At 50.3% G+C, this 25,891-nt stretch overlaps 11 protein-coding genes across 11 annotated transcripts; 7 read left to right on the plus strand and 4 right to left on the minus strand.

Moving 5' to 3' along the window:
* Nucleotides 1-396: 396 nt before the first annotated feature.
* Nucleotides 397-816, plus strand: TrAtP1_004767 (uncharacterized protein; the record flags this gene model as incomplete). The annotated part of the gene is made up of 1 exon (XM_066112437.1): nucleotides 397-816. One exon carries the CDS (start codon nucleotides 397-399, stop codon nucleotides 814-816), a length of 420 nt encoding a protein of 139 aa, XP_065968522.1.
* A 687-nt stretch (nucleotides 817-1,503) lies between these two features.
* On the minus strand, nucleotides 1,504-2,122 carry TrAtP1_004768 (uncharacterized protein; the record flags this gene model as incomplete). Its single annotated transcript, XM_014083286.1, has 2 exons — nucleotides 1,504-1,913; nucleotides 2,047-2,122. 2 exons carry the CDS (start codon nucleotides 2,120-2,122, stop codon nucleotides 1,504-1,506), a joined length of 486 nt encoding a protein of 161 aa, XP_013938761.1.
* A 2,510-nt stretch (nucleotides 2,123-4,632) lies between these two features.
* On the plus strand, nucleotides 4,633-4,869 carry TrAtP1_004769 (uncharacterized protein; the record flags this gene model as incomplete). The annotated part of the gene is made up of 1 exon (XM_066112438.1): nucleotides 4,633-4,869. The coding sequence occupies one exon, from the start codon at nucleotides 4,633-4,635 to the stop codon at nucleotides 4,867-4,869; it is 237 nt and encodes a 78-aa protein (XP_065968523.1).
* A 2,307-nt stretch (nucleotides 4,870-7,176) lies between these two features.
* On the plus strand, nucleotides 7,177-8,215 carry TrAtP1_004770 (uncharacterized protein; the record flags this gene model as incomplete). Its single annotated transcript, XM_014084197.2, has 4 exons — nucleotides 7,177-7,276; nucleotides 7,354-7,390; nucleotides 7,459-7,555; nucleotides 7,628-8,215. The coding sequence occupies 4 exons, from the start codon at nucleotides 7,177-7,179 to the stop codon at nucleotides 8,213-8,215; spliced, it is 822 nt and encodes a 273-aa protein (XP_013939672.2).
* A 163-nt stretch (nucleotides 8,216-8,378) lies between these two features.
* Nucleotides 8,379-8,803, plus strand: TrAtP1_004771 (uncharacterized protein; the record flags this gene model as incomplete). Its single annotated transcript, XM_066112439.1, has 3 exons — nucleotides 8,379-8,415; nucleotides 8,472-8,634; nucleotides 8,698-8,803. 3 exons carry the CDS (start codon nucleotides 8,379-8,381, stop codon nucleotides 8,801-8,803), a joined length of 306 nt encoding a protein of 101 aa, XP_065968524.1.
* Nucleotides 8,804-9,628: 825 nt separating this feature from the next.
* On the minus strand, nucleotides 9,629-13,423 carry TrAtP1_013341 (uncharacterized protein). The gene is made up of 5 exons (XM_014084198.2): nucleotides 13,197-13,423; nucleotides 13,043-13,127; nucleotides 12,857-12,978; nucleotides 11,156-12,761; nucleotides 9,629-11,096 (listed from the first exon to the last, which is right to left on the minus strand). The coding sequence occupies exons 1-5, from the start codon at nucleotides 13,371-13,373 to the stop codon at nucleotides 9,982-9,984; spliced, it is 3,105 nt and encodes a 1,034-aa protein (XP_013939673.1). The 5' UTR covers nucleotides 13,374-13,423; the 3' UTR covers nucleotides 9,629-9,981.
* Nucleotides 13,424-14,379: 956 nt separating this feature from the next.
* Nucleotides 14,380-18,075, plus strand: TrAtP1_004772 (uncharacterized protein). The gene is made up of 3 exons (XM_066112440.1): nucleotides 14,380-15,344; nucleotides 15,427-16,056; nucleotides 16,123-18,075. The coding sequence occupies exons 1-3, from the start codon at nucleotides 15,201-15,203 to the stop codon at nucleotides 17,242-17,244; spliced, it is 1,896 nt and encodes a 631-aa protein (XP_065968525.1). The 5' UTR covers nucleotides 14,380-15,200; the 3' UTR covers nucleotides 17,245-18,075.
* A 209-nt stretch (nucleotides 18,076-18,284) lies between these two features.
* Nucleotides 18,285-20,245, minus strand: TrAtP1_004773 (uncharacterized protein). The gene is made up of 3 exons (XM_014084199.2): nucleotides 20,039-20,245; nucleotides 18,630-19,863; nucleotides 18,285-18,554 (listed from the first exon to the last, which is right to left on the minus strand). Exons 1-3 carry the CDS (start codon nucleotides 20,072-20,074, stop codon nucleotides 18,532-18,534), a joined length of 1,293 nt encoding a protein of 430 aa, XP_013939674.1. The 5' UTR covers nucleotides 20,075-20,245; the 3' UTR covers nucleotides 18,285-18,531.
* Nucleotides 20,246-20,948: 703 nt separating this feature from the next.
* Nucleotides 20,949-21,638, plus strand: TrAtP1_004774 (uncharacterized protein; the record flags this gene model as incomplete). The annotated part of the gene is made up of 2 exons (XM_014083383.1): nucleotides 20,949-21,248; nucleotides 21,378-21,638. The coding sequence occupies 2 exons, from the start codon at nucleotides 20,949-20,951 to the stop codon at nucleotides 21,636-21,638; spliced, it is 561 nt and encodes a 186-aa protein (XP_013938858.1).
* Nucleotides 21,639-21,872: 234 nt separating this feature from the next.
* Nucleotides 21,873-22,796, minus strand: TrAtP1_004775 (uncharacterized protein; the record flags this gene model as incomplete). The annotated part of the gene is made up of 3 exons (XM_014084200.2): nucleotides 21,873-21,948; nucleotides 22,013-22,427; nucleotides 22,496-22,796. The coding sequence occupies 3 exons, from the start codon at nucleotides 22,794-22,796 to the stop codon at nucleotides 21,873-21,875; spliced, it is 792 nt and encodes a 263-aa protein (XP_013939675.1).
* A 730-nt stretch (nucleotides 22,797-23,526) lies between these two features.
* On the plus strand, nucleotides 23,527-25,847 carry TrAtP1_004776 (uncharacterized protein). Its single transcript, XM_014084201.2, has 3 exons — nucleotides 23,527-23,669; nucleotides 23,758-25,284; nucleotides 25,378-25,847. The coding sequence occupies exons 1-3, from the start codon at nucleotides 23,667-23,669 to the stop codon at nucleotides 25,561-25,563; spliced, it is 1,716 nt and encodes a 571-aa protein (XP_013939676.1). The 5' UTR covers nucleotides 23,527-23,666; the 3' UTR covers nucleotides 25,564-25,847.
* The last annotated feature ends 44 nt before the right edge of the window (nucleotides 25,848-25,891 follow it).

The following is a 25,891-nucleotide window of genomic DNA, read 5'->3' on the forward strand; positions in this document are numbered from 1 at the left end:
CCAGCATGTGTCGAGTCCTACACTAACAAGGCCTGGCGGTAGGCCTAGCACTGTTAGTACTGCCCAGTAACTGAGGTAGCAGCAGCCGTCAATCATGCAGGTCCTTTAAGAATAGAAACAGCTCAGCCTTGGTCTCCTGCTGTCCTCGTCACAGCCTTCATTTCAGTCTCACGTTGCGCGCGAGTTTTATATAAAGAAGACGTAAAACCTTGTTTTGCATTCTCTCTTTTTCTCTTTGTCCTTGTCCTTCGCCACTGAGATTTGATTTGCATCTCAAGATTGAGTTGATTGAATCGATTCGACCATTTACCCCACCATCCATCCATCCATCTCAGCCCAGCCATCAACCATCGTCACACCACATACTCACAGCGAGAGAAATTCAAAGCCTCAGCCATGGCCGACAAAGACCGCATCACCTGCCACGTCCTCGACACCTCCGTCGGCCGCCCCGCAAAGGGCATCCGCGTGCGCCTCGAAGGCCCCGGCACCTCCAGCAGCCACGGCAACGTGCTCAAGACGTTCGAGTCGCTCACCAACGACGACGGCCGCATCACCGTCTGGCTGCCCTACAGCTCCGAGACGGCGTCGGGCGAGGTCCCCGTCTACACGCTCGAGGACGTGCTGGGCGCCATCCGCGGGCCCAGCAGGTGGACGCTGCGCTTCGACACCGCCAGCTACTTTGGCGAGGACAAGACCTTTTTCCCGGAGGCGACGGTGGTGTTTCGCGTCGAGGAGGGCCAGCATTACCATGTGCCGTTGCTGTTGAGTCCGTATAGCTACACTACGTATCGGGGGGAGTTAGGAGGGGCATAGCATCATGGCATGAGAGAGGAACTTTGGAGGACGAATGGGCAGTGATATTTTGAGTCTTTTGTGAAATCAAGCCACAATTCAATGAGCCCTTTACAACTGTTTTTGCAGCATGCTTCTTACTCTTGCAAACCTGCCAATGATTGAACATTTGTTGACAAAAGAAGAAGAGGAGAGTGCGAGTCATGATGCCGCAACACTGTCGCTTTTATTACACACAACAGCTATAATCCCAGTCTTTTTATGTGCCTTCTTTGTCGTAAAGATACAAAAGAAAGTAGACAAAATAAATAATATGCCGAGCAGATGCAAGTTGTACCCCAAAAATATATAAAGACAGGATCCCCCATTTTCTCAAGGGGAAAGGCCGTATCGCTCTGTTGCCAGGTTTCCAAAAATATGCAGTAACCCCTTTTCTCCCAAAACTCCGTCGCTCATGGAAATGAGAACGCCCATAAAAACAGATAATAAGCTGTAAAATATATTATATAACACAAAAGAGAGTCGTGAATTCGTTTCGGTTTTTTTTTTTTTTTTTTGTCTCCTTCATTTTTTTTCTTTCTTGTGTAAAGGTGGTTGTCCCGTTTGGTGTTTGAGTAAGTCAAGAAAGTGTGATGCATGCTATACGCATGTATATATATATATAAAGTTGCCTTCACATCACTTTTTCCGTCCTGCGGTTTTCGTTGATCAAGACCGTCGCCACTTGCTGAACCGGTTCGACTTCTTGGGGCTGTGCATCACGCTATCGGGAGAAGAAGGCGGTGTCTCATCGTCCTTCTTGGTCGACTCGGCGCTCTCGCTGCCCGTCTTGGACTGGAAGCTGGCCTCGGAAGGGCTCGTGAGCTTGGGGGCCTCCGCCTGGACACGGAGACTGGTGCTGGAGCGGGAATGAGAGAGCGACAGGGACAGGACGCTGCTGAGGAGCTCGGTCTGGGGGGTGGCGAGGCCGTCAACGAGGCTTCGCTTATGCTTGTGTCGTCGGTGGAGGAATGAGAGGCGCTTGCGCTTGAGGGCATGATCGCCGGCGAGTTCGTCGTGTGAGATGCAGGCGTTTGGTGAGAGATCGGCGTCTGGGTGAGGAAGAGTGGTGTTGCTCCCTAGGACGGAAAAATGTCAGTAAAAAAAATATATGTATACCTTTATTTAGAAAATTGCATCCTGATGGAAAGAATGAAAGAAACAAAGAAACAAAGAAAAAGAAATCGGCGTGACCAAAAGGGGAGTGCTTACATTTATCAAAGGGTTCTGGAAAGCCCGTATCCCGGCTCACACGACCGGATGCCCGAGATGATGTCTGAGAAGCCATGGCGATGAGGCAGAAATGAAAGGGTTGAGATGAAATCCGATGAGTAAAAGTCGTAAATCCCCGCAGTTGAGCTCCTTTTTAACTTTGTCCTGGTACTTGTTCAAAAAGAGGAGAGAAAGGCAAGCGGGATGGATGGCGCCTGATGAACGCAAACAACCAAATGACAGCCTGGCGGCGCGTGGTCTTTGTAAGAGTGAGTCTGAGTAAGTTTTGGTGGCTGGTTGAGTGACCGCCCCGCCTGCAGTGCGTTTGGTGCTCGAGCAAGTACCCCTTGGGTACCTAGCAGTTGCGAAAGTTCAAGTTGTTGAGGCGAGGTGAGAGGCGCAAGGTAGGTTTCTGGATTATGGGTGTAAATGGAAAACGGGCGGCCGCAAGGTTTTGTTTAAGAAAACCCCCCTTGGGTGAGTTCTAGATCGGCCAAAGAACCATACAGAATAATAAATAAGAATCCTCCAGCAAGGGTCGCTTTGATGGTGCTTCAAGGAGCCGAACCGCCCGAGCCTGGGATGTGGGAAATTTCAGCGAGATGAGGGCGGCTACAACAAGATTATAAACAACGGACGGCCCAGCAGCCAGTAAGTTTCTAGTGCGTGTGTGGGGATGGACTTGGATTTGGAGAAGAGGGAGGAAGGGCGGGAGAGAGAGGAAATAAAAGACACAGATGCTTGTTGCAGATTACGGCAGTCCCTATGTAATATGTACCTCGCGATTAACCCGGGATGCAAGTATGCAAGGCGAAGGCGTTGAATCGTGCCAACTGCGGCATGGGTGAGTTGCTGCTAGTGGCCACCACAGCGAGCACATCGCGGCCCGGAGGCAGCTGATGGGGGAGAGCACAAGTAGCACCACCTGGGACCTGCCTAGTGCCCCGGCAGCCGTAGCCGTCGCCATCGCCGATAACTCGGAATTAGTGTCAATTCCATTCCTTGAAATCGCTGCTGAATGCCTATTTGTGCCCAGCTCGATGATTGATTGGCTGTGGCTGCTCTGTAGCAGGCATTACGAGTGCCATTGGGGCTGGTCCCGTCAACGGGATTCAACGCCTGGCCATTTCTTCACCGCGCCGCAGCACTGACGCTTCACTTCAACCCTCCCTGCCCGGACGCTCTCAGCAGGTCATGGGCTCCGGTGACTGTTTAGCCGTAGTACAGTACAGGTACCTGACATCAATGTATTCGTACTGGCTGGCCCTGCTGAAAAGCCCCAGTGTCAGACATTTGAGCCCTCCCGGATCTGTCCCATGGGTGTCCGGCAAAACAGGGGCCGTCAGATGGAGTCGCTAATACGATATGCCTCATGTACGGAGTACATACGCTCTTTGACTCTGTATAATGCATTAGACCCAAATCAAAATGGGCTTCTGCTCAGGTACTTTGGCTTTGGGTCAGTGCTATCGATTGCCTGCTGCGCCTCGCTCCTGGGTGGAGCTGGGGCGAGTATAAGGTAATGAAAAGGGACATTACGGGGGCAGACAGGAAGGGAAAAAAAAGCTGGGGAATCGTGTAGGCGAGGGAGCAAGTTCTGGCTACCGATGGAAGCTTCTTGGTCTCGCGTCTATGTGGTGTTAGTGGCGGTCCACGGGCTTGAAGAGCCAAGAGCCAAGAGCCAAGTGATTTTAGCAGCGCGCGAACAACGCCAACACAGGGTGGAGATGTTGACATGGCAAATCAGCTTCAGTCAGTTTTGTAGCCGCTGCGAGGATGGAATCAGGACGGGGTGGCGTGAAGCGCTGCATTACATGTCCATGAATTGTTTCAGGCCGTCCAGTAGGACTTTGCACGGCACGCCAGAAATGAAGCATGACGTTTTCGCTATTGGTAGCTCCATATAGACAGCGCTTGGACTTGTGCGAATATTTCATCTAGGTAGTAGCACTAGTGTCTTGTACTCCTCTCAACATGATATTGCGACGAGCCGTTCCAAGAGCTCTTGGTATCACTATAGCGTCTTTGACACCTATGAACAACACACCAAACGCCGCCAACCAGGTCGCTAATCTATATAGCTGCATGTAGGCAGAAGCAACCTTTACCTCGATCCGTCTACCTAGCAGGGTAGTTGACAAAACACGGGTGTGTATACTACAAGCTCTCAATCGTCAATTGGGCCATCCAGTCCCATTGCGAAGCTTATTCACTCAGCCACCTCCTTCACCGTCACTGACGCAAAGGCGAGAACACGATCAGCAAGACAGAATCCCCCCTCACCCATATTTCTGGGCGTCTTCACTTCCTAGCCGACATTCTGAGCTGTTCGCTTCTTGGCTCTTGGCTTTCGATCTTGGCGCTTGGCGGCTCTGCCATCAGCCAGCCGTTTGATTACAATATCATACATGTACACTTTATACAGGCTAACCTCGTCTCTGGCGTATTACGGGCGCTAGAATTTGTGCAACAGGATTACTCATTGGAGAAGAGCAGAAACACACATAAGCTGGTTCGTGCCCACCACTCCCCCCGTCGTGCTGTTACCTACAGTAAAAGCCTAGCCGCTCGGACAGCGTCCATGCCATGCGAGAGCGGCAGGCGAATTGGCTTCGCGCCCTCAGAGCCAAAGAGGCCAGCCTATCAAACATGAACCGGCTCCGGGGGGCCGAGACGAACCAGACACACGCCCAGTTTCGAGACCAGGCGGACCTGAACCAGTCAATCCGCATGTCTGATTCATCGTGTTCACTAAAGAAGAACAAGAAGGCGGCACGGTACGACGGGCTGGCGGCTAGAGCTGGACAAGACTCGTACTTGTAAATACAATCTCATCTATACGATCCCGCAAAAGATCCCGCAAACGCCACGGTGACAGCAAAGGGTAAACTTGTACAAGTACGTACGTACAGTACCGCTACTTGTAAGCTCGCATTCGCCTCTTTGCTTCTGTCTTCCTCCCTCTGGGGCTCGGCGCTGTCGTCAGCCGCCGTCGCAGAAAATTGGCCACTTCGGATGAGGTGTGCCGCCCGGCCAGTCTCCGATTTCCCAACAGATTGGATTCGGGGCTCATGTGCTTTTCTGGCCGCTGTCTTGCCTAGCACTAACACGATCACACCCCGTGCGTGTGTACTTTTGTTTCTGTACTGCCACCTGCGCTACTGTAGGAGGGGATCGGTGTATTGAACATGCCAAGGCGGTGCTCCGCAGCTAGCACGGATCAAGTCCGAGAGCGTTTGGAGACGGAAGCAGACGCCGGTGGCTGGTCCCTGGCTCCGCAGCCTCCATCTCTGGGACTGGCCTCGGTCCTTTGCAGAGTAGCATCACCGGATATACAGGTCCTTGGGCTATGCAGCAGTAGATGGCGTCTACTACTAGTAGCTTGATGCGTTCAAAGCACGAGTCACGTCCTGCGTTGTTCGAAAAGAAAAAAGAAAAAAAAAAAAACCAAAAAGGCTCATGACCTGACCATCCATGCATCGCTTCTGCTAGGCACGCAGCAGCACGATGCGCCATGTGCATGCAAAGGCACATCTGCCTCCTCGGATTGGCAGCAAGCCAGCTAATGATTGCTAGAGCCGCAATAGCGTCGCTCCCCTTGCACCCGCTACGAGGCAGGAATACAGCTGTTCAAACACACTGAGACATGCATGTCTTGAGGGGAGAACAAGTCTACTGCCAACCGATATTGCCCATGTTTTGTACAAGCTGCATCGGCTGTGGCTGGCTGATGCCAGTGCTCTGCATGAAGCTAGCATCTGGCGGTGACGGGGTACAGAGAACTACAAGCCCCTACTAGGTGTCCTAGTCAATGTACATGCCCAGTATCGAGCAACCCTTCAACAATCCATCAAGAGCGAGATTGGAAGCTGAGAAAGACTAGGCTGGGGTCTATGCGAAGGGTCGATCCATCGATACCCGGGCCATGATGACAATGGATCGCCTTCTGCCACGGGAAGCGGCATCAGCTCTCGACTTACACTTGGCGGTCCACATGCCTAGCGGTGCAGTGGTGCTACCACTACGTCAAGTTCATGCGGCGTTTCCGCTGCTGCTGCAGATGCCGGTCAAGATCCGGTTCAAAACCACCAGCTCATCCAGCCGTCATCGCCTTTTTACTAGGCAGCCCCGTTTGCCATTGCAGCTGATGCCAATTCCAAGCCGAGCATCATGTTTGGGAGTCAGAGGCTCTCCTGTTGATCCGTATTTGCCTCTCGGGGCTCAGAACCATGGCCGACCGGCGATATGGAGAGCCCCACGAGCTCCAGTATTAGGCGCCTCATTCTTCTTCATTTCAATACCTTACTTGTATACACGTATGTACTCTAATATGCGGAATCTCATCCACTAAACGCACGCCTTTAATCCAGTTATCGATAAGTAATTACTGTCCCGGGAAGATCCTCTTTGAAGCGAGATAAACCGTAAAGTTGTCAGTCATGCCATCAATGCTCCTATTCAAACTCCTTTCTTCCCACGGCGCGGCTGGGGAATTCAATCTTAATGCATCGAAATGCCAAATCTCGTCGAAATGACGATTCTCGGTGGCGTCATAGTCCCATTGATGGGAGAAGGGGATGCAGTAAACCTGAGCACCATGGAAACTTGCATGTCCAAATAATATCTAGATTGCTAGATACCTGGTATTAGCTATTGAGAGTGGATTCATCTGCCAACTGTAGCACTAGCAATCTGTCAGTCAGCTAACGATGCTCGCCATAAATTAAGCTTACAAGCTACGTAAAGAAAAACACGTTCTTCATTGTTGGCCCAATGCCGTAATCACAAAATCACATGCTCTCAAATGCTGCTGCCAAAAGACAATCGACGTGAAAAATGCCTACCCGGGATTCCACACACAGTAAGCGGGCGTTTTCTTTGATCTTTTTTTATCAACGCATGGAAAGCCCGGATCGCGTGCTGACGAAGCACTAGCACCGCCACACCCGCGCACACAGCCTTGGCGGAACTCGTAATGCCGCACCAGCCACAGCCATGAAGGCTCTCCAGCGTCTCTGTCTTCAAGGACAATCAAACCCCTTGGAACGTCAACACCATCAATCACCATTTCTGTAATCGCCGGCCTCCCTTCGACCTACGCGCATTGCTGTGCCTGTCGAAGCCACCGACATGTCCGACACACCGCGCGGAGTCGGTCACACCGACTCCATAGACTCTCACGACTCGGCCCCGAGCAAGCCGGACAAGAAGAAGAGCCGTCGTCCTGCGAGTGAGTGCCTGAGCGAGCGCCGTGATGGCCATGTGCTGCTGGTGGAAGCTGGATCGCTGACGATGCCTTTACCATAGACACGGCCTTTAGACAGCAGCGGCTCAAGGCCTGGCAGTACGTCTTCCCCGCTCATTGAACCGGCGCAAAGAACGAATCTGGGCGATGCTGACTACTTGGCGCAGGCCAATTCTGACCCCAAAGACAGTCCTGCCGCTCTTCTTCGTGATCGGCATCATCTTCGCTCCCATCGGCGGCTTGCTGCTATACGCAAGCACTCAGGTGCGCACATATACCTGGCCCTTCTCTGATTCTGGATATACTGGTGCTGATGGGTTTGTTGTTGTTCTTTAGGTCAAAGAGATCCGTCTAGACTATAGCCGCTGCTCGCTCGATGCTCCGAATTTCGACAACGGCAATGGCTTCGGCTCCATGCCAAGCAAAGACGTAGACTTTACGTTCAAATCCTCAAACACCTCGGTCGATCCGCAGTGGGCCGTCCAGTCCGGCGTCAACATAACAGTCAACACAGGCGTCCACATCAAAGGCAACCGATGCCATCTGCGATTCACCATCCCCGAGAACCTGAACCCGCCGGTCCTGTTCTACTACCAGCTCACCAACTTCTACCAGAACCACCGTCGCTATGCCGATTCGTTCGACGTCACTCAGCTCTCGGGAACCGCCAGGTCGTACGGCGACATCCACGATTCCAAGTGTACCCCTCTCTATGGCGACACCGTCGACGGCGTCAAGAAGCCCTACTACCCGTGCGGACTTATCGCAAACTCCATGTTCAACGACACCTTTACCAGCCCCGAGCTCTTGAACCCCCCCCGGAGCCAAGGAGAACCACACAGAGACGTACTTTATGGAGAACAACACCAACATCGCCTGGAGCAGCGACAAGGATCTGTACAACCCAACCAAGTACAAGCCTAGCGATGTCCTGCCGCCTCCCAACTGGCGCGAGCGCTATCCCAACAACTACACCGAGGAGAACCCTCCGCCAAATCTAAAGACTTGGGAGGCCTTCCAGGTCTGGATGCGCACTGCTGGTCTGCCCACTTTCAGCAAGCTCTACCAGCGTAATGACACTCAGGCGATGACTACGGGACGCTACGAAATCATCATCGATGACTGTACGTTATAGAACAACTCTGAAACGTCACCCGGCATGCTAAACTTTTATTCATAGTCTTCCCTACTACCGAATACAGAGGCACCAAGTCCATCCTCATCACCACCCGTACCGTTGTGGGCGGCAAAAATAACTTCCTCGGCATTGCCTACATCGTGGTTGCTGGACTCTGCGTTGTCCTCGGCGTCATCTTCCTCGCTTCTCACCTTATCAAGCCCAGGTAAGTCCATTTTCTATAGCGCCAATCCAAAGCCACCCCCTTAGCTAACATGTCAACCACCAGAAAACTCGGTGATCACACCTATCTGTCATGGAACAATGTCCCTACAGCCAAGCCTGGCGCCGGCGGTGCCATGGCATCCGGCCGTGAGATCCGTCCCGATGCTTAGGCAACTCGCGATGGTTCCCGCGCCGCGCTTCACATGGCCCCGATGTCCCCTGGTAGCGGCAGCTCCAACTCTCGGATTTTCCAAACGCCCGTAAGCCCGAGGTTTCGAAACAAAATTTATGACCGCTTGAATCAAAGGAGCATCCGGAAAGGGTAATGTGCGGCAGCAAAAGAGCAAAAGAGAAAAAAACGACGCAAACCCCTTAATTTTTACTCTTATTGCATTTTGTATGGATGTAATGCATTGCTTCTCCCCACCGCGCGTTTGCTGGTTTTTTTTTTTTTTTTTTTTTTTTTTTTTTTGGTTTACTATTTTCTCAATTTTTTTTTTCACCCTGTTCTTTCTCTCTTTTCTTTACGGGCATCAGTTCAAGACAGGTTGAACTTCTTTGACTTGTGACACTTTTCTTCTTCTTACAAAGTCATCCACGTTCTTTCATTTGACCACAGGGAACAAAACATGGGAAATGAGGTGGACGTTTTATTTGTCGTAGATGACAAACAAAAAAAAGTTCTTTCGGGAGGAGGGAAAAGTGTTTACAGAGACACTTTACTCGCCTCTCGATGAACTTGCTCAGGAGAAGGTCTTTTTTTTTTTTAAACACTTGTTAACCTGTCGGAGTTGGGGCGTCGGAACCGTTTCGCCAACCTTGTATTTCTCTCCCTTTCTTCCTCATCATTCTGGAAGCTGGGAATTAAACCTTTGATAGAAAATAGTAGCAATGTTGTTTTCGTAATCATGCCAAGGTGCTAGATTTGAAGATTTGCTCTTTTGCTGAATCAAATAACGTCTTAAAGATGCACTGCACGACGATTTGTATGTAAATTCAAATCGTAAGAATCTCTCCTTTTTGTATTCATATTCAGAACCTCTCAACTACACTGAGCCTACTGGACCTATTAATAAATCATCATCATACGCCGCCTCGACCCAAAGATTTTCCTTTTTTTTTTCTTTGCCTTTTTCTTTTCTAGAAAAGCACTAAGGTAACAAAGCCACAAAGCGATGGCTATTACACAGTCGAAAAAAGCAAGCCCTAGTAATTTTTTTTTTTCGGTAATACGAGCTCCAATATTTAAAACACTTTGCCAAAGAAGAAAGGCCCGATTCACCCCCCTTATTAAACGTTTCGGCTACGAGCCATGTTATCTGATTTATATCCCCCGTTATCCGTTCGTTCATCGCTTGCGAGACTTCTTCTTGCCGCCGCGATCTTCTTCGTCGTTCAAGCCACTTTCGCGGTCGCGCTTGCTAGCCTTCCGCTCTAGCTCATCCCAGTCCTCGCCCTCGTCATCACTGTCAATATCGGCCTCTTCGTCGTCGTCATCACTTGCGTTGCTACCAAAGTCGGAGCCCTCTTCGCTGGACTCTGATACCTCATCTACTTCATCATCATCCATCTCGAAAGCAGATTCTTCGTCTGACTCATCCTCGGCACCAGAATCGTCTGAGTCAGCCTGCAAGAACGACCAACCACCATCAACGAAGAACTGGTGGGTATCTTGGTTGACAGTCTTCATAATGGTCGGCCAGTTGAGGTTGAGGGGACCTTCTGTGTAGGCGATGTCGGAAGAATCCAAGAAATCCTTGACCTGGTCAAGGAATTCGACAGGAATGGTGTTGATGTGATACGGGGCACGCGTAAAGTCTTTGAAAACGAACACCATGTCAAAGTTCTTCAAACCGAATTGGACACGTTCCAGGTGAGCGACTTCGATGTCTTCAATCGTAATAACCATGAATGGCGGTTCCACAACTTGGATCAGGCAATCCGTGGTTGGTTGGATGAAGACGTTACTGCGGAAGGGCACACCGTTGAACCCCAGGTCTCGGATGGGCATATCAACCTCAATATTCTCGCTACGGCCGGCCTCAGCAATCTTCTGAGCAAAGCCCTGGAAAAGCCTATCCAGCTCGGCACGGCGGCGCCGTTCTTCTTGTTCAGCTTCAAACTCGTCTTCGTCTCCATAGCGGTACTTTCGTTTTCTGTTTCCAGTCTCGTCAAACTGAATGTCAGTCGCCTCACGGTAAAATTGCACGTCCTTGGTCTTCTTCTTGTTGCCCACGAAAATGGGGTCTTTCAGATGAATGTGGATAATGACAATCAGCTCGTGCTGACAAGGTTGGAAGAAGAGGTGCTTGACATTCGAGAAGAGAATGTCTACGCGATGCTGAGCGTTGAGAGGAGACTGATATCGGATACCATTCTGGTGAATCTCGACTTTTCCAGGCACTCTTTTGCCTTCCATAGCTGGTCGGATATACACGTTATCCAAAACAGCCGGGCGACGATCTTGAAAGTAATTAGTATCATCCATGTTGGGGCATACGTTGATCTGAATCTGAACTTACTTCTTATCTCCGCTAATTTGTCCTGTTCCACGACATCTTCCATATCTTTCTTCTCCTGCTCCTTCTTCACCACATCGCGCTTCAGGTTCGAGATCTGAGTAGCTATCTCACTGTATCTCTCTCCATCGAGTGACCGGAATGTCAAACTGCGAACGAAATGCGCGGATGCGTCCTCAAAAGGCTGGTCGTCTTTCCTGCCAACACCCTGGCCAGGAGACAGGAAGTTGATTCTTAGAAATGCGAATTCTCCCTCATCGCTCTTGCTGGCATTCTTAATAGTGTTGATATGAAATGGAACGGGCCGTCCCATGATGGGAAGAACAACCGTGCTGTTCTTTGAATCGACAACAATCTCGAGGTTCTTGATCTTCAATGGGAACTGGTTATCCCGCTTATAAGATTCAAAACGCTTGAACTTCTTGACCTCTCCTCCATTTTGACCGCTGGTAGATTCAGAGAACCTGGCCAGGCCCTCCTTCTGTTTCTTGGAAGCAAGCTCTTTCTGATGTTCACGACGCTTCTTGTCTGCATCATCATCCGTTTGCGTGGTACGTTCGGAACGAAGTCGGGTGCTGGTGATGTTCTTCGTCGCAACAGCACCGACTCTTGAGTCTCTCTTCTCCTTCTTCGGCGTGGGCTCTGCCTCCTCGTCATCTTTGAAGAAGAATGAGTTGGCATCGGCGCTTGTCGGCGCCTCAGATGTGAAGACCACCGGCTCTCCAGATGTCACTCGAATGGTATCGGTAAGGACAAGTGAGTAATTTTTGCTGTTCTTGTCCTGGGGTTGGGGGTTCTCAATGTCTTGAAAGCCAGTGTTGATGATCAAAGTCATTCCGTCTTTGAGGACGCGCTGATTCTTGGCATTTAGTGTAAGAGTAGGATCTCTGTTTTCCAGCCCAACTCCCCAACCAACGTTCTTCAGGAAATGCTTTTCCATTTCTGGTTTCTTGCTCTTGATGACAGCTAGTGCCTTTGCGTAGACGTCTCTTGCCGCCATTCCATCGCGGATTTCCTTGATGATGGTGTTGTGTACCATGTAAAGGAGCTTGTAGTTGCTTTCTTGAGATTTATTTGGATCGACAAGGTAGGTACGTGCAATCGTTGAGCAGTACGACTTGTATCGCAAACCTAGAGCAGCAATGATGATACCAGCATGTAAGTTGTCATCATTGGGATCAGCGGCAAATCGCAAGTCGTATTTGCCACCGCTCTGAATCGAGGGCCCCAGAATCCAATCCAGCTGAGTGGGATCGAGGTCCGAGGGCAGCTTGCCTTTGCTAGGAAGCTCGACCGTCTTCCAAAAATTATTATCATCGAGCTTTTTGTCGACTTTGTCTGCTAGCACAGAGTGTTTGACTTTCTTCTCGGCATCGAGAATGTTGGACATTTCATCGAGGAAATAGGGGGTCATGAGGGCCACGCAAGCCTTGGAAGCAGTTCGCATCGCTCGTAGTTCGCTTTCGTCTTTGATGGAGAAGGCGTGGGTGGACAAGGCGGTGGAAATGTCGACTTCCTCGATGTCTTTGCACTGTTCGCTAAACACCTTCTTCCACTCGTCGACGAACGGCCCCTTGGATGTATCTTTAGAGACGATTCCGACTTTCTTCTGTTGTAACAAGCAAGTTAGTTTCTGCCTGCCAAACTTCACGTCTAAAAGGATGACTTTGTAGATGCTCGAGATGGGTATTCAAGGTAGCTTACCCCCGCTTCCTTGATCTTGTCTGCGACAGTGACAAACAGCTTCTCATTTTCGGCCGCATCTTTGCCTCGCACGAGCACCTCAATGGGGAAACGGCCACCCTTGAGCTGGTCGAGATGTTTGGCTGCCTAAGCCGTTAGTGTCTAGATAATCACAGTGCAGACCGGGCTGATTGGCGATTTACGTACCCTTCTTTGCAGTGGTGAGGATGTAGAGGGTGTCGACAGTGAACAGCATCAACGTCGTCGGAAACTCGTATCCCAAAAGCCAAAACTAAGAGCAGCAGGTCATTAGTTTTCATGGTCCAATTGTAGCAGTTCCGAGGCGCGGATCAGCACTTACGTGCACGGCGTTGTTCTTGTGGAATTCGGGGACCTCTTCGACCTTGCCCATCATGATAACGAAGGACGACACTCCGCCAAAGAGGCTATCTTTGGAGCGGAGATCATTCTTCCAGGCAGTGATGAAGTGCGAGAGGCGCTCCTGGAAGAGCTTGCTGTCGATCTTGATCTCCGCCATTGTGATTAATAGATGAGCATTTGGCAGGAGAGAGAGCTATTGCATAGATAGGCACTACATCTATGTAGGCACGCGGAAAAGTGAAGTCGCGTAAATGGGCAGTAACGGATCACGTGATCAACAGCGCGTCTGAGATCTCGCGCTACCACTTTAGGCGCTCATGGAGCTGCATAGAGGTGCGCAGTGTTTCAGGCCTGTGACAGGCAGTGAATATTTGACATATAACAAATGCGTTTGTATTCCCACTTATCTAAATAACTTGGGCTTTACCTACGTGCATGAACTTGCTTCTGGATTCGTCGATTGTGCCTAAATTAGATGCATAAAAGTAATTTGTAGGTACTAGTAGGTAGTGGGCAATGCACCTGCTAGGTAGTTGCATGTAGACATTATGTAGAAGGGTCTCATTACGCCTGATTCAATGTTGCCTGCAGGTGATTTGCCTTCCAATCTGATATCTACTCAGACTGGATGCTATTATCAACAGTAGGTAGGTAGGACTCATTACTAGCACAGTAGGAGCGTTAAAGTGCTATATAAGCTGATGAGAGATATCATGCTTACATGTATCCCTCCTTCAAGTGCGATATACGTCGCCAATGAGTCAAGGGTGTCATCGGTCTATTTTTAAAAAGCCATTAGAGTCCCACCGGCCAATTTTCGAGGAAAGGTGGTAATAGGCGGAATACTGGCGGATTCAATGTTTTTACGAGACTCTTGGGGGAGGTTACAAATGCTGTGAAGTTCAGAGCCCCTACTTACACAGGTAGGTAGGTAACTTAGCTGGTTAGTGATGCTAGCTGTGATGAGTGCTAAAATTCCAAGAAATAACCCTGAAGCCTCTTTAGCGAAAATGTTTCGCACCGTTGCCGACTCTCACAGCCACTGTCGCCGCTAACAGGACCTCCTACCCAAAAAACCCCCCCCGCCTGGTAGTAGGTACATGGATGCGGCTCTGCGACTTTGCGGCTCTGCGACTTTGCGACTCCTCTACATTCCATCCATCCAATGATATGTATCACACCCTTCTCACCCTAGCCTCTCATACATGTTAGTCGAAACTGTATTTTAATTACTTTCACTACCGAGCAAATCAAGATCGCACTAAGCACTTCGCGTCTTATATCTTACAATGAAAATGGAGGCTCCAAGTCCTCAGCCGCCTGGATTGCACAAGACCGGAGTTTGCCCTGTGTTCCTTCAGCCGCCTCAGCCACATCATGACTCTCAGCGATTTTAGCATCCATTTTAGCCTCGTTCATTCTCGGTACACGCATTTCTGTTCAAATGGGCTAAACGCGACCCTCTACAGAAGTAACAGTAGAGAAAGAGACAGGGGGCCATGTACCCTGCCCTTGCGGCTCAAGTGCACATGTAACTATCGGTCCTGGCCCGCTCATCCCCATGGAGGCTCTTCTGTTCCACTACCACACAAAACCCCTACATGAGGCTTTCGCAAAGCCTATTGTCACCGAATGATTGCTTGCCACGATCTTTCGACAGCAAATGAATGGGCTTCTGACACGGCGTCTCACGTATGTCTCCAGATAGCACGACATTAAGGGGCGCTCTCCTGATATCTGATGAGACCGAACTTCTCCATGAGCCTCTTTGGAAGACACATGGACAAACGGATGGAATGTAAAATGTTGCACCAAAGTAGATAAAAAAACGAAGGAAAACGGGTCGGACGCCACTGAGGAGACGGGTACATGCATAGGCATCCTTGGCTATAACTGAGCACCCATCGCCGGATCCCTTATCACCACGCTTCTCCCACTACCCAATCATCTGGACCATTCTGTCTTTTACTACAAGGCCCCAACCATGAGTCTCTCCCGAGTACCTGATGAAATCGTTCTGCTCATCATAGAGAATCTGGATCCAGATGATTTGCTTCAACTGGCTTCAACTAGCCGCCATTTCAGGCATATTATCCATGATAAGATCATCTCCCGAAAGGCGCTGGAGGTTAGTTGTCATGGCATTTTCTCAGACATACTCATTTTTGTGCCATCATACTAAGCTGGAAATCATGCTAACTTTACTGAAGAATATTCCGTTTTCTTTGGACTATAAACAAGGCCAAAAGACGGGGGATTACGGCCAAGCACTGAGAAGACGTGCCAAGCGACGCAGCGCTCTTCGTAAGGCAAACCCATTTCATATTTTGGAAGTTTCCAGAGAAGCTGTTCATTTCACATACACCAATGGCGCTCTATGCTATACTACGAAGCAAGCCTCGCCTGCTCACGAGCATCGACTGCGGATTTTGCTTCTTGAAGGCTCTCCTGTCCAAGAACTAAACATCAGCATTCTTCAGCTAATATGCGAATCTGAAATTCCTGATTTCGATGAAAGCCGACCCTATCAATTCAAACCACTGTATCACGCAGAAGGCATCGTTTCATGCTTATTTGAACAAAGAAAATCTCATTCTCGCGGCCGCTGGTTGATAATATATAGCATTGAGAAGGGAAAGATTCTTCAATCTAAGCCGCTGCGCTCAACTGCGAATATTTTTGTCCGCAATAATAATCGTTTTCTTTACTACGGTACAAAATCGGAGCCATTTGACGGCCAGCGACGATGGGTGCTTCATGGATTCTCACTGGAAAGCCTTGAATGGCTACCTCGGAGAATTATACTCTGGGACTTGGCTGGTTCTGATATCGGGTTAACAGTATGCTTTGAGATTTTTAACGACCATCTATATGGCGTTTCTAGTCAAGAGCTGACGGAATTGGAGGATACCGAATGGACCGCATCGGGGCACCCTCTGAATTCGTTTTATTACGCCTTTCGGTTCCGTTTGGGAGATCATTCTACAATTGACATCTTGCCACGATCTGCACTCTGGCGAAGAGGTGCAACTGACGGACCAATCGACGATCGCTGGAATCATCTTCAGCTTGGGCAGGACGAAAGGTCTGGCCAAGTATCCATTTACGAAACTCGAAAGGAATGGCTCTGTTCGTGGAGCCAGCGCAGCTGTTATGGTAAACAACTCATTTTCCCCTCCCAATCTCACTTTGGAGGCTCAAATGCCGATGAACGGTGTTACGAAGGTTGGGACGATGCGATCCAACATGCAACAAGCCCAGAGGGCACAGTACATAGAGGCGACAATGGCTTCTCCTCTTTGACTTTTGATCTCAGCAATTCTCCTGTTCGTTCTTACAACCCTAGCTGCCAAGCCTTCGTGGACATTGTCAGTACTACCACATCCTCGAGCCCAGCTACCAAACGCCTTCGACTACGGGTAAGGAGACAATTGGACCCAACTTCGAAATCGGACCGTTATTCACCGTCACCGAACGACACTAGCGACCCTGCTAATACAAGGGATGACGAGGTTAGCCTTTGGCCAGCGGATCAGGGGGACAAGCTACCCGATGGACCCCCAGACACTCCTCTCGACCGCTACATTGACGGACTCCTGAACCCCCAGGCGTATTTCGATGAGGTCGATTGGGCAATGGATGAGAGGGTATTGGTCTATTCTCCCAAAACTCTTCATCAACCTGACGCGCCACGATCAATCATCCTGATTTCTTTTGATCCCGCCCTACATTTTGAAGGACTGGGTTGCTGGGACGAAAACTTGATGTCACCGCGTTTGGTCGGTAACCGCTCTGGCAAATCGGATATTCACTCGGAATGTACAACAAATACCGCTATGATGAATCTAGCATCTACGACATACGGAACTCCAAAGATCCGAGGCCTAGATTTGTCGCGTATTATCAGATCCCAGGACTCTACCCGAAAGAGGAAGAGAAGGTCCTCCACCACCTCACCGAACGATTACCGGCCAGCTGGGATCAAGTCTTACACCGAACCAAATACGACCCCAACCCCCTTCAGATGACTTAAAAGTCGAGGACAAAAGTGATTAATCATTTTCTATGTACCTTGCGTTACATGGGCACAAGCGTTGGGAGCGCATCGAGCGCATCGAGCGGCTCTTTTGGCTATTTGTTCTGCCGCAGTCGACATACCCTTGAGCCTCTTTCTGCGGCTACATCAGGGCTACTCTTGCGGCATTTCTTTTTATGCATGAGGCAAAATTGGCTCAGGTTAAATGAGTATACATTAATTTTCAAAGTCACACACAAAAAGCAGGCTTTCAGAGCACCTACAATTTTCGGTTCACCCAATCGGATGTTGTTGGCTTTGTTGTTATGCACGGCTGTAAGTGTGGTTGCACACGGGCGAGCAACCAAATAAATGAAACAACCAACCAATTAAAAAACATTTCGAAGAGTCACCGCTACGGCTAAACAACCTTTCAGCTACATCAGCAGTCATCTACCCAAAACATATTTATTGCCCTATCAGCACTTATCATCGCTCTCGCCATTTCGTTATACGTCACCACCACTAATGCACGACGCATTACTACAAGTCCCCTTTCATTTGTCGACTTTTCCGGTATATTATCACATGCCCAGCGGGATGCATGAAGCAATGCAAGTATGCTGTGCGTTGTTGTCTCCCAACGTGGCTCATTTTGGCTCATTTGTGTATACTATTGGCCTACAAGATGTCTTCTATATACGAATCTTACTGTACATAAGACACAACTGGATACTGTAATTCTTAATCTCTTTGGTGGTTTAATGGGAGCTGAATATATGTAGCTTATTGCATGGCGTGGCAAACTTTCATTCGTACAACTGTCAATCCCGTTAATTCCCGTTTGAAGCTGAATAGCAGCCCTCTTTATTCTTTGGGCCGTGATGCAACTGACGTGAGAGATATCGTATGGTACGACTTTAAGAGCCTCAAACGCGTCATATGATGCGGTGCTGTCTCAAACAGTGACATATCACAAACAGACTGACTAGTGCTAGACTAATACATGCGACCTATTCAACAACAGAGAAATCATTAATCGTCATCGTGGGATTTCGCCGCTTCATTTTCGCTTTATTAATAATCCTGATTATCGAAGTACACTATAGATGTATGGTAGGCTAACCTATTGATTCCCCGGTATGCTCTAATAAAGCTAAGAAAAAAAGAGACTAAAATTGGTGTCGAAAGGTTCTTCTACTTCTTCTTCTCCTTCCTTGTCCTACCCTTCTTTCCATCATTTCCTTACGCCCATTCACTGATACCAGTTGTCCCCTCCTTCAGTTTTTGCCTTTTTTTTCTAATTCAGCTGGACGTAATTTCCTGTTAAAAAAAAGGTTTCATTAGACTCTGATGATGCTGAGGTTCAAAACATTCTCAAGAGGAAGATGAACATACCTGGAAATTGCCCTTGCTTGCCGTTTATTCTCCCTGTCCACCACTCATTGTCGTTCTTCGTTCTCTGTATGATTTCGATAACGTCGCCTGCCTGGAAGCTCAAATCACCGTCTGCTTGCGCCGCATAGTCGTACAAAGCCGTCACCGTCTCGGGCGGCGGGGCGCCGCTCAGACGGCCTGGCTTGGGCTTTGGTGGTGGTGGAGGCTTCGCCTTGGAAGCAACAACCGACGAGAGGTTTGCTCCACCAGGCTTTGTAGCTGTGCTGTATGGCGGCGGTGCGGCCGCTTCACCATAGTCTTCCGTTTGGGTTTGGAAACTGCCAAACTTGGGACTCGTCTTCTCTGGCGTCACAGAACCTGCGGTGAGTAATCCCTGAGGCTTGCCGGCCTCAATGGTGGGGCGAGCACCATGCTTGGGAGGTGGCCGCCGCTGTCCGGTTGTCTTGAATTTTACAATGCCCAAGGCTTCAGCTAGCTCTTGAGCATTTCCTCGCTTGTCCTCGAAGGCCTCCTCAATATCCCGGGTCAGATCAAAGTATCCAATATCGCACCGCTGCATTCGCTCGTGCAGTGTGTAGAAAATGTTCAGCTGCATGTAGTAGAAAGACTGGAAGAGTGGCTTGATGAACTCTTGCTCCAGCAAGAAGAGCTTGGGCAGCTCATCCTTCAGCAGGTTGTTGTAGTATTCAAAATCTTGCGTGGCTTGCTCGACTTCGCCCTCGGCCTTCCACATTGCCTTTTCATCTTTGGCGGAGCGATCCTTCTTATCCTGCAGCTTCTTGAGAGTAGCACGGTGTCGATCGTAGTCGAGTTGCTTATGATCTCGCTTTAGTGCAGTCTTCCGAATGACCTTGATGACGTCTAGCAGCTCGTTGGCAGGTCGGATGACCCTGGTCTCTATCGTTTCCAGCTCTGGCGCCAGAGTCTCTTGCAGCTCCTGAACCACAGCCTCGTACTCCTCGCAAGCCGCGATGCCCTCTGGGTTGCCTTCGGGCTTTATGGAGTCGGGGTCGGACACGCGCCCGGAGATGGGCTTGTAAACCTCGGTCATTGCTTTACTAAATTCAATCTGGTGGGACAGCATGCCATTGATGGCCTCGAAGTATTTCTTGGACTCATCGTGGAGCTTCTTCGTCTCCTTTTCCAGCTCCTGGAAGCGGCGTTCGGCGTCGATATATACTGCGTCTTTCGTGTGCTCGCCGATGTTGAACCTGGACTTGAAGGTTTGCGGCGCCTATATTGTAAGCCCAGATTAGCCACTGCATCGCATCGCAGCTGCATCTCCCGTGGAGGTTTTTTCCCGCCCTTCTTCTTCAATTCTCTTGGCTTCGCCCAGCTTCGGAGGGGCGGATTTCTGTTGCGGCCGCATGAGGTGAGGGGCAGGGGGAAAAGCCAGAGGAAATATTTACCCTAATAATGCTCTTCTGGAAGCCTTTGAAACTCATGGCGACGAGGACTCTGCGGAATGTGCGTATGATGGAGAGAAAAGACAAGTAGAGGTTCTGGAGGCAAAGGAAACCAAAAGTCCGCGCGCAAAAGCACCGGCGATCCGGGAGACGGACAGGTGCCTTTGCAAGCTGGGTTGCAGGTCAGCGGCCAAAGTCTAAGTCGATTGTGTGCAGGCGGACAGTGACGACTTTCCAGTGGCTGTGTTGGCGCGGTAGGCGTTGGAGCTTGTGGCGCAGCGGAAACTCCGGGTCGCTGCAGAGCCCTCTGGGCGCCGGAATTGGCCACTAAGCTGCGAAGCTGGGTTCCTGGTCTGGGCGCTCCACGCTCCGTCAGATGACGTTGTGGTTGCTTGACTGCAAGCTTGGCAGGCAATACTAACTGAAGGCATTAGAGATCAATGATGATTACCTGGGCCTAGTCGCTGCGCCGTCATCCCAGCGCGGCACGTCTAGCGCCCCAAGCGAAGGGTGGAAAAGCAGGGAACGGCAAAATCGTTGAGCTCATTGGAGTAAAATTACAGACGTCCAGAAACCGCAACTGGCTCATATGCCATTGCTTGTATTGATGCCATTTTCGGTATGCGCTTGTTCCATTTGCGGCCCCGATAGTGCTGCCGTTCACTTGGCGCCGCATTAGACTAGCAGGTCTCCAAAGCCCTGTAAAACGGGTAGATGGCGGTCCTGTACGTGTATTGACAGCCTCTTGCTCACGTAAACGCGTCAAGGCGTCTCAGGTCTCCTTACAGCAACATTCAAATTGATAACCCCCATCTCGTTGCAAATAGCACCAGACCAGCTTTACTCAGCACAACCCAGAATTCATCTTGAGTCGAATAAATTTCATCAACTCCATCATCAATTACCGCCCGCCATGGCCCCGCCCACGGAATATGATATCCTCACAAACTATCTCCTGCAGCCAGCTCCCCTGCCTTCCATAACCACCTTTAACCAATTCGCGCTGCTATTTCCCCGGGCACTGCACAATTCATCTCAGCTGCGGTCTCTCTATCGCGACCTGCAGACCCAGCGCAACGTGGTGGTTGATGCCGTTGCCGCGAGCATACAGAACGAGGTGAAGCGCGGAGCGGTTATGAGAAAAGAGGTTTTGCGGCAGAAGAGGGAGGCGGAGAGAGATGACATGGACGGTGAGGTTGAAATGGAGAGAGCGGTAAGTCTCATTCTCATGTACCTTGATTCTCTTCTCTTCTTCGTCTTTGCAGCAAGCAGGAACATGAATCTAAAGCTGCATACCCCTTTGTACGTTGCCACTCAATGTTTCATACTGACCAGAGAGCAGCTGTTTGGCCACGATTCCGGCGTAAAACGAGCCATGCACAGCCTAAACTCGGTGATCCCAGAGCTTGAAGGCGCAGTTGGTGCTCTGGAAGCAGAAGTTAAGAGGCTCGAAGAAGAAGAGGCCGCTCTTCAAGACTCCATTCAGCAGACCGTTGGCGGCTTAAGCGATCTTCGTTATGGCAAGCTGTCCAATGGCAATCTTCGCGACGAAATCATTGACGGCTTGAAATCACTCCAAGAAACATGCGAGAGCAAGTCATGATTTAAAAAATTGGACTTTTCCCATTTTTTCCCGTCATAAAGCTACGTATCTCATCATACCCAAAAAAGTCTTTGACCAACAACCCTCATGTTGGCATTATTCATAAAAGACAAGCCTCCCGGGGTCTATTCCCCTTTTCATGATATACATCACTTCATCCAATGCTCTATGGCTACCTAGATATTCGAAATCCTGCCAAAGACAAATCATACAGACTTTTTACAAGCCACTTGATTATTTTCGTGGGGCGGCGGCGGGGGCTCCCTGGGGAGCACCACCGGGCTGTCGGTTTGGCTGCATGCGGTTACCCCTAGATTGGCATTGTTAGCCATGATTACGCGAGAATAGCTTGGAAAATGGGCACGCAAACTTACATGAAGCTTCGGCTAGCGAAAGAAATAATCAACATAAAGGCCCAGTTGGGGAGGAGGCCGAAAAACCACATAAGGTATCCAAGAGGAGTGGCCAAGCCAAGCTCAACGGCCTTGCCGTTGAAGGGGTGGAACCAGGAATCGACGAGGGTAAAGCTGTCCTTGTTTCCGGCCTCGTGCAGCTTGACAATGTCGTCAGAGGTGACGGTGGTCATGTTCAGCCTCGTCTTGTAGATGTCGATGGGGGCTGGCTCGGGAAGCATCTCAATGGCCCAGATGTTACCGGGATTGGCAGACCAAGCGTTGCAGAGGACGGGCTGGTTGTCACAGTTGACAAGGCCCATATGGGGAGTGTTTGGGAGCTCCGCAAACTTGGTCGCCGTCTCGTTGAAGGCAGCCTCAATTCGGCCACAGTGGCCTGGCGCAGGCTGGGTTAGCCATACAATTTATACCAATTGAGATACATTAATCCATTGAGGAACTTACCGAAGCATGTCTTGTTACCGCCGCTGAACAAAACATACCACTCCTCGGGCGTCTTGGATCCGGGTGCCACAGGCTCGTAGAGCGTCTCCTTCCAGTTGTCCAGGCTCAGGACAGACAGCTTCATAGGACCCGTCTTGGCCTCGTGAGCGCCGGCGGCATCATATGAGCCGGGAAGCGGGAGCTTGGAGCTAACCTGCCCCAGAATCTGCTGGAACTGGGCCACGTACTGATCCAGAGGATTCTCTTGGGCGGCGGCGAGGGCGGGCAGAGCCGCGACGAAAGTAGCTGCGGAGAAGCGCATCGTGAAGCTTACTGTTGGGGGAAATGCGGGCGAGACGTGAAAACCGACGCGATTGGACCTGGGATAGAGGAGATGTAGGAGGTTAAAAAGCAGCAGCACGATGGAAGGAGAGAGAAGAAAAGGTCAGGCTACGGAATGCTAATCTAATCTACAAGTAGAGTAAACTTTGGAGAAATGTGCCGCTAGCTGCTGCCGAAGACCCTGGATGATTGAGTGCTCGGGTTCCTCTCTTTGATTTGTTGAGCTCGCGGTGGGCTTCTGATGGTCAACAAAGCTGAGTCGTCAGTTAGGCGGAGGCCTGGACGGGTCTGCGTTAGCGTAGCAGAGCAGCAGGATGATGGCCGAGTTTTTGCTTCTGACATGTGTCATTCGCGCCATGTGGACGGATGAGCAGGTATAATGCAGAGAAGATGTGAGGCAGAGTTGGATGGAGAATAAGAATGGCTAATTCAAGGCCTACTACATGTAACCATCATGCCATCTATCTACATCTACCCATCCTATCATTGAAGTACTACATACATACGGTAGGTATCAATTAATGTCGGTGTGTGGTAGCTCCGATGGATCAGTAGATGTGCTGCTCCATGTCTTGAAAAAAACAAAGTCGCGGGGTTGCGAGCCGCTTAAAGCCGCTAAGTTCTAGAAGGCCCCGCTGGAGAAGAGTGCGTCATTGGGCGACTGTTTGCAGGTCGGTTTCATTAGAGTTGGCGAGGGCTGTAGAAAGTGTGGGCTTCAATGCACTGCGCGATGCAGGAATTAGCAGCTGAATCAGCGTTTGATCTTTTCTGTCTTGCGCGCCAGTTTCTTGGCTTGACTTGATTTGATCCGACTCGACTGCTTAAACGCGGGCATTTCTTTTTCCTCATCATGGTAATTATTACTCTTGTTTCTGTCCATCTGCGGCCTTTGCCATCACCAGAGCCGAATTCGCTAATTAGTGATTCATTCATCTACACAGGCGCCCGAAGCGTCAAATCCGAAGCGCAAACGCGGCCGCCCATCCAACGCGTCCAAGCTCGAAATCAACGCGTCGCAAGAGCGCAACGATGCCACCGAAGCGTATCAAACAAATGCGCCCGATCAGATTCGCCCGAAGAAGCGCGGCAGGCCGAGGAAAAGCGTAGGCTCTCCTGACGAGGAGCCCAGCCCAGCGCCGGATGGTTCCAAGCCTGCGAAGAAGCGAGGGAGACCATCGATGGGGAGTAAAGAAAGGGACCTGAGTGAAGACCAAGACGAGGCGACGCCACCGCAGCAAAAGCGGAAGCGAGGACGCCCGTCGCTAAAGAGCCGAGAAGACGAAGAGGAAGATACACTGCAGCAGAGCGACGAAGAAACCGAATCACCGACTAGTCGACGAGGGACTAGAAGAGGTATCAACTATGCCGAATCAGAATCGGAAGAAGATCAGCTGCAGAATGAGACCCCAGTGCCGGTCAAACGAAAAAGAGGCCGTCCCTCTCTGCAGGCTCAACGAGAGGAAGAGGAAACTCCAGAGCGTGGCCCGACCAAGGGAAAGAAACAAGGAGAGCCGCGAAAACGAGGGCGCCCATCGCTACGAGATATAGAGGTGCCAAATGAGATTCGGCCAAAACCTAGGGCCAAGGGAAAGGCGGTGGACAGTCCGTCGAATACAGCATCAGGCAAACGTCGTGGCCGTCCTCCCGGAAGCGCGAGAACCTCAACTGGGAGGGCAGCGGAGGATTCTCCACGCCCCACTGCAAGAAGATCCCCTGAGGCCGAAGCTGAGACAGCAAAGGATTCGTCTCTACCAAAGAAGAAGAAGCGCCAATCTCATGAGAGCGCCGATGCCGAAGACGATGACGATGCCCCTCCTTCACCTCCAAAGCCTTACCTCCATGTCTCGCCTCACGTCCACCGAGTCCGCCAATCGACCATCGAATCTAAATGGACCCCCTTGACAGACTCTACAATCTCAGCCGCTTCGTCAATGCTTCTCGTGGCTCACCGCCCCATTCTCCAACGCCTCTCCGGCGAGCAGCGTCACGCCCATACCTCGGCTGCGCTCCGTCTCATTTCTCACCGCATCACCCGCAAGCTGGCAAAGGGCATCCCCTTTCCTCCGGCAAGCATGCCCTCCGCCCGGGTGCCTCGTGGCGGTCGACAAGCCAGCGCCGCATCAGCTGCTGCTAATGCGATAGATGGGCGTGCCATCGAGCTGGACTTTGAGAGCGTTCTCGACGCAAAGCAGGCCCTGGAACGGCAGCTGGATCCGGCGCTTCACGCAGTCGAGCTGCTGACTCGTGAGAAGGAGAAGCTGGAAAGAGAGCTGGAGCAAGACTATGAAGCGCTGCGGAATTTGGAATCGAGCGCAAAGGCTCAGGGGAGAGAGTATCGCGGCATGCTCAAAAAGGCACACGTCTTGGCGCCTACGCCTGAAGTCGTTCATGAGCGGTGGAAACAGAGGGCTGAGCAAGACATATCTTTCAGTCACTCTAATAGCTCTATTCTGGGTGGTCTCTTCAGTGTAAGTTTCTTTTTTGTCTTCTATTTTGCTTCACTCTCAACTATGTCGTTGTTTCATTGAAATCGCTGACCGGGAGATTCGCTATCGTCATAGGACCTCGATGACCCAGAGCTTAAGTCTTTAGCTCTACAACTCAGCGACCACATGGAAAGCATCAAGAACAATCTCCAGCAAACAGACGGCATTGTCCCGCAGCTGGCCCGGAGTAAGGCTGCGTTGCAAGATGTCTTGTTCAAACAGCTGGGCCAAGAGCAGTATGAGCGCGTGGTGCTTGGATGAGAAAAAGTCGAGAAACGAAGCTTCAAAAAAGCGAAAAAGGGAAAGAAATAATATTTATTCGTACTGGGGATCTTTATTTGTTTTTATTTTATACGTGGAGAATGGGGTTTGTCATTCGTTGGGCAAAGCGTGCGTTGACTTTTCTTAGGCCTTTTACAGAGGATACCGAGCTGGCTTGTGTCATATATATATCCCTTAGTATGTTCATGATGAAACGAATGACGCATATCTGTTAAAGATAGGGTACGATTTACTTTCAACAGACAGTATTAATAAAGAAGGACATGTTTTTTTTTTTTTTTTCACCATGACATCGCATTCGAGCAAG

This window comes from Trichoderma atroviride, chromosome 2 (assembly GCF_020647795.1).
Source record: "Trichoderma atroviride chromosome 2, complete sequence".
In the NCBI taxonomy this organism is placed as follows: domain Eukaryota; kingdom Fungi; phylum Ascomycota; class Sordariomycetes; order Hypocreales; family Hypocreaceae; genus Trichoderma; species Trichoderma atroviride.

Bases quoted from the DNA above. Each gene is read 5' to 3' on its own strand.
- TrAtP1_013341 (XM_014084198.2), bottom strand. From the start codon at position 13,373: ATGGCGGAGATCAAGATCGACAGCAAGCTCTTCCAGGAGCGCCTCTCG. The intron at 13,128-13,196 runs GTAAGTGCTGAT...TGCTGCTCTTAG, and splicing joins ACAAGAACAACGCCGTGCAC to TTTTGGCTTTTGGGATACGA. The intron at 12,762-12,856 runs GTAAGCTACCTT...TTGTTACAACAG, and splicing joins ACAAGATCAAGGAAGCGGGG to AAGAAAGTCGGAATCGTCTC.
- TrAtP1_004772 (XM_066112440.1), top strand. From the start codon at position 15,201: ATGAGTCTCTCCCGAGTACCTGATGAAATCGTTCTGCTCATCATAGAG. The intron at 15,345-15,426 runs GTTAGTTGTCAT...ACTTTACTGAAG, and splicing joins TCTCCCGAAAGGCGCTGGAG to AATATTCCGTTTTCTTTGGA. The intron at 16,057-16,122 runs GTATGCTTTGAG...ACGGAATTGGAG, and splicing joins GTTCTGATATCGGGTTAACA to GATACCGAATGGACCGCATC.
- TrAtP1_004773 (XM_014084199.2), bottom strand. From the start codon at position 20,074: ATGAGTTTCAAAGGCTTCCAGAAGAGCATTATTAGG. The intron at 19,864-20,038 runs GTAAATATTTCC...CTTACAATATAG, and splicing joins TCCAGAAGAGCATTATTAGG to GCGCCGCAAACCTTCAAGTC. The intron at 18,555-18,629 runs GTATGTTCATCT...TTTTTTTAACAG, and splicing joins CAAGCAAGGGCAATTTCCAG to GAAATTACGTCCAGCTGAAT.
- TrAtP1_004776 (XM_014084201.2), top strand. The intron at 25,285-25,377 runs GTAAGTTTCTTT...CTATCGTCATAG, and splicing joins TTCTGGGTGGTCTCTTCAGT to GACCTCGATGACCCAGAGCT.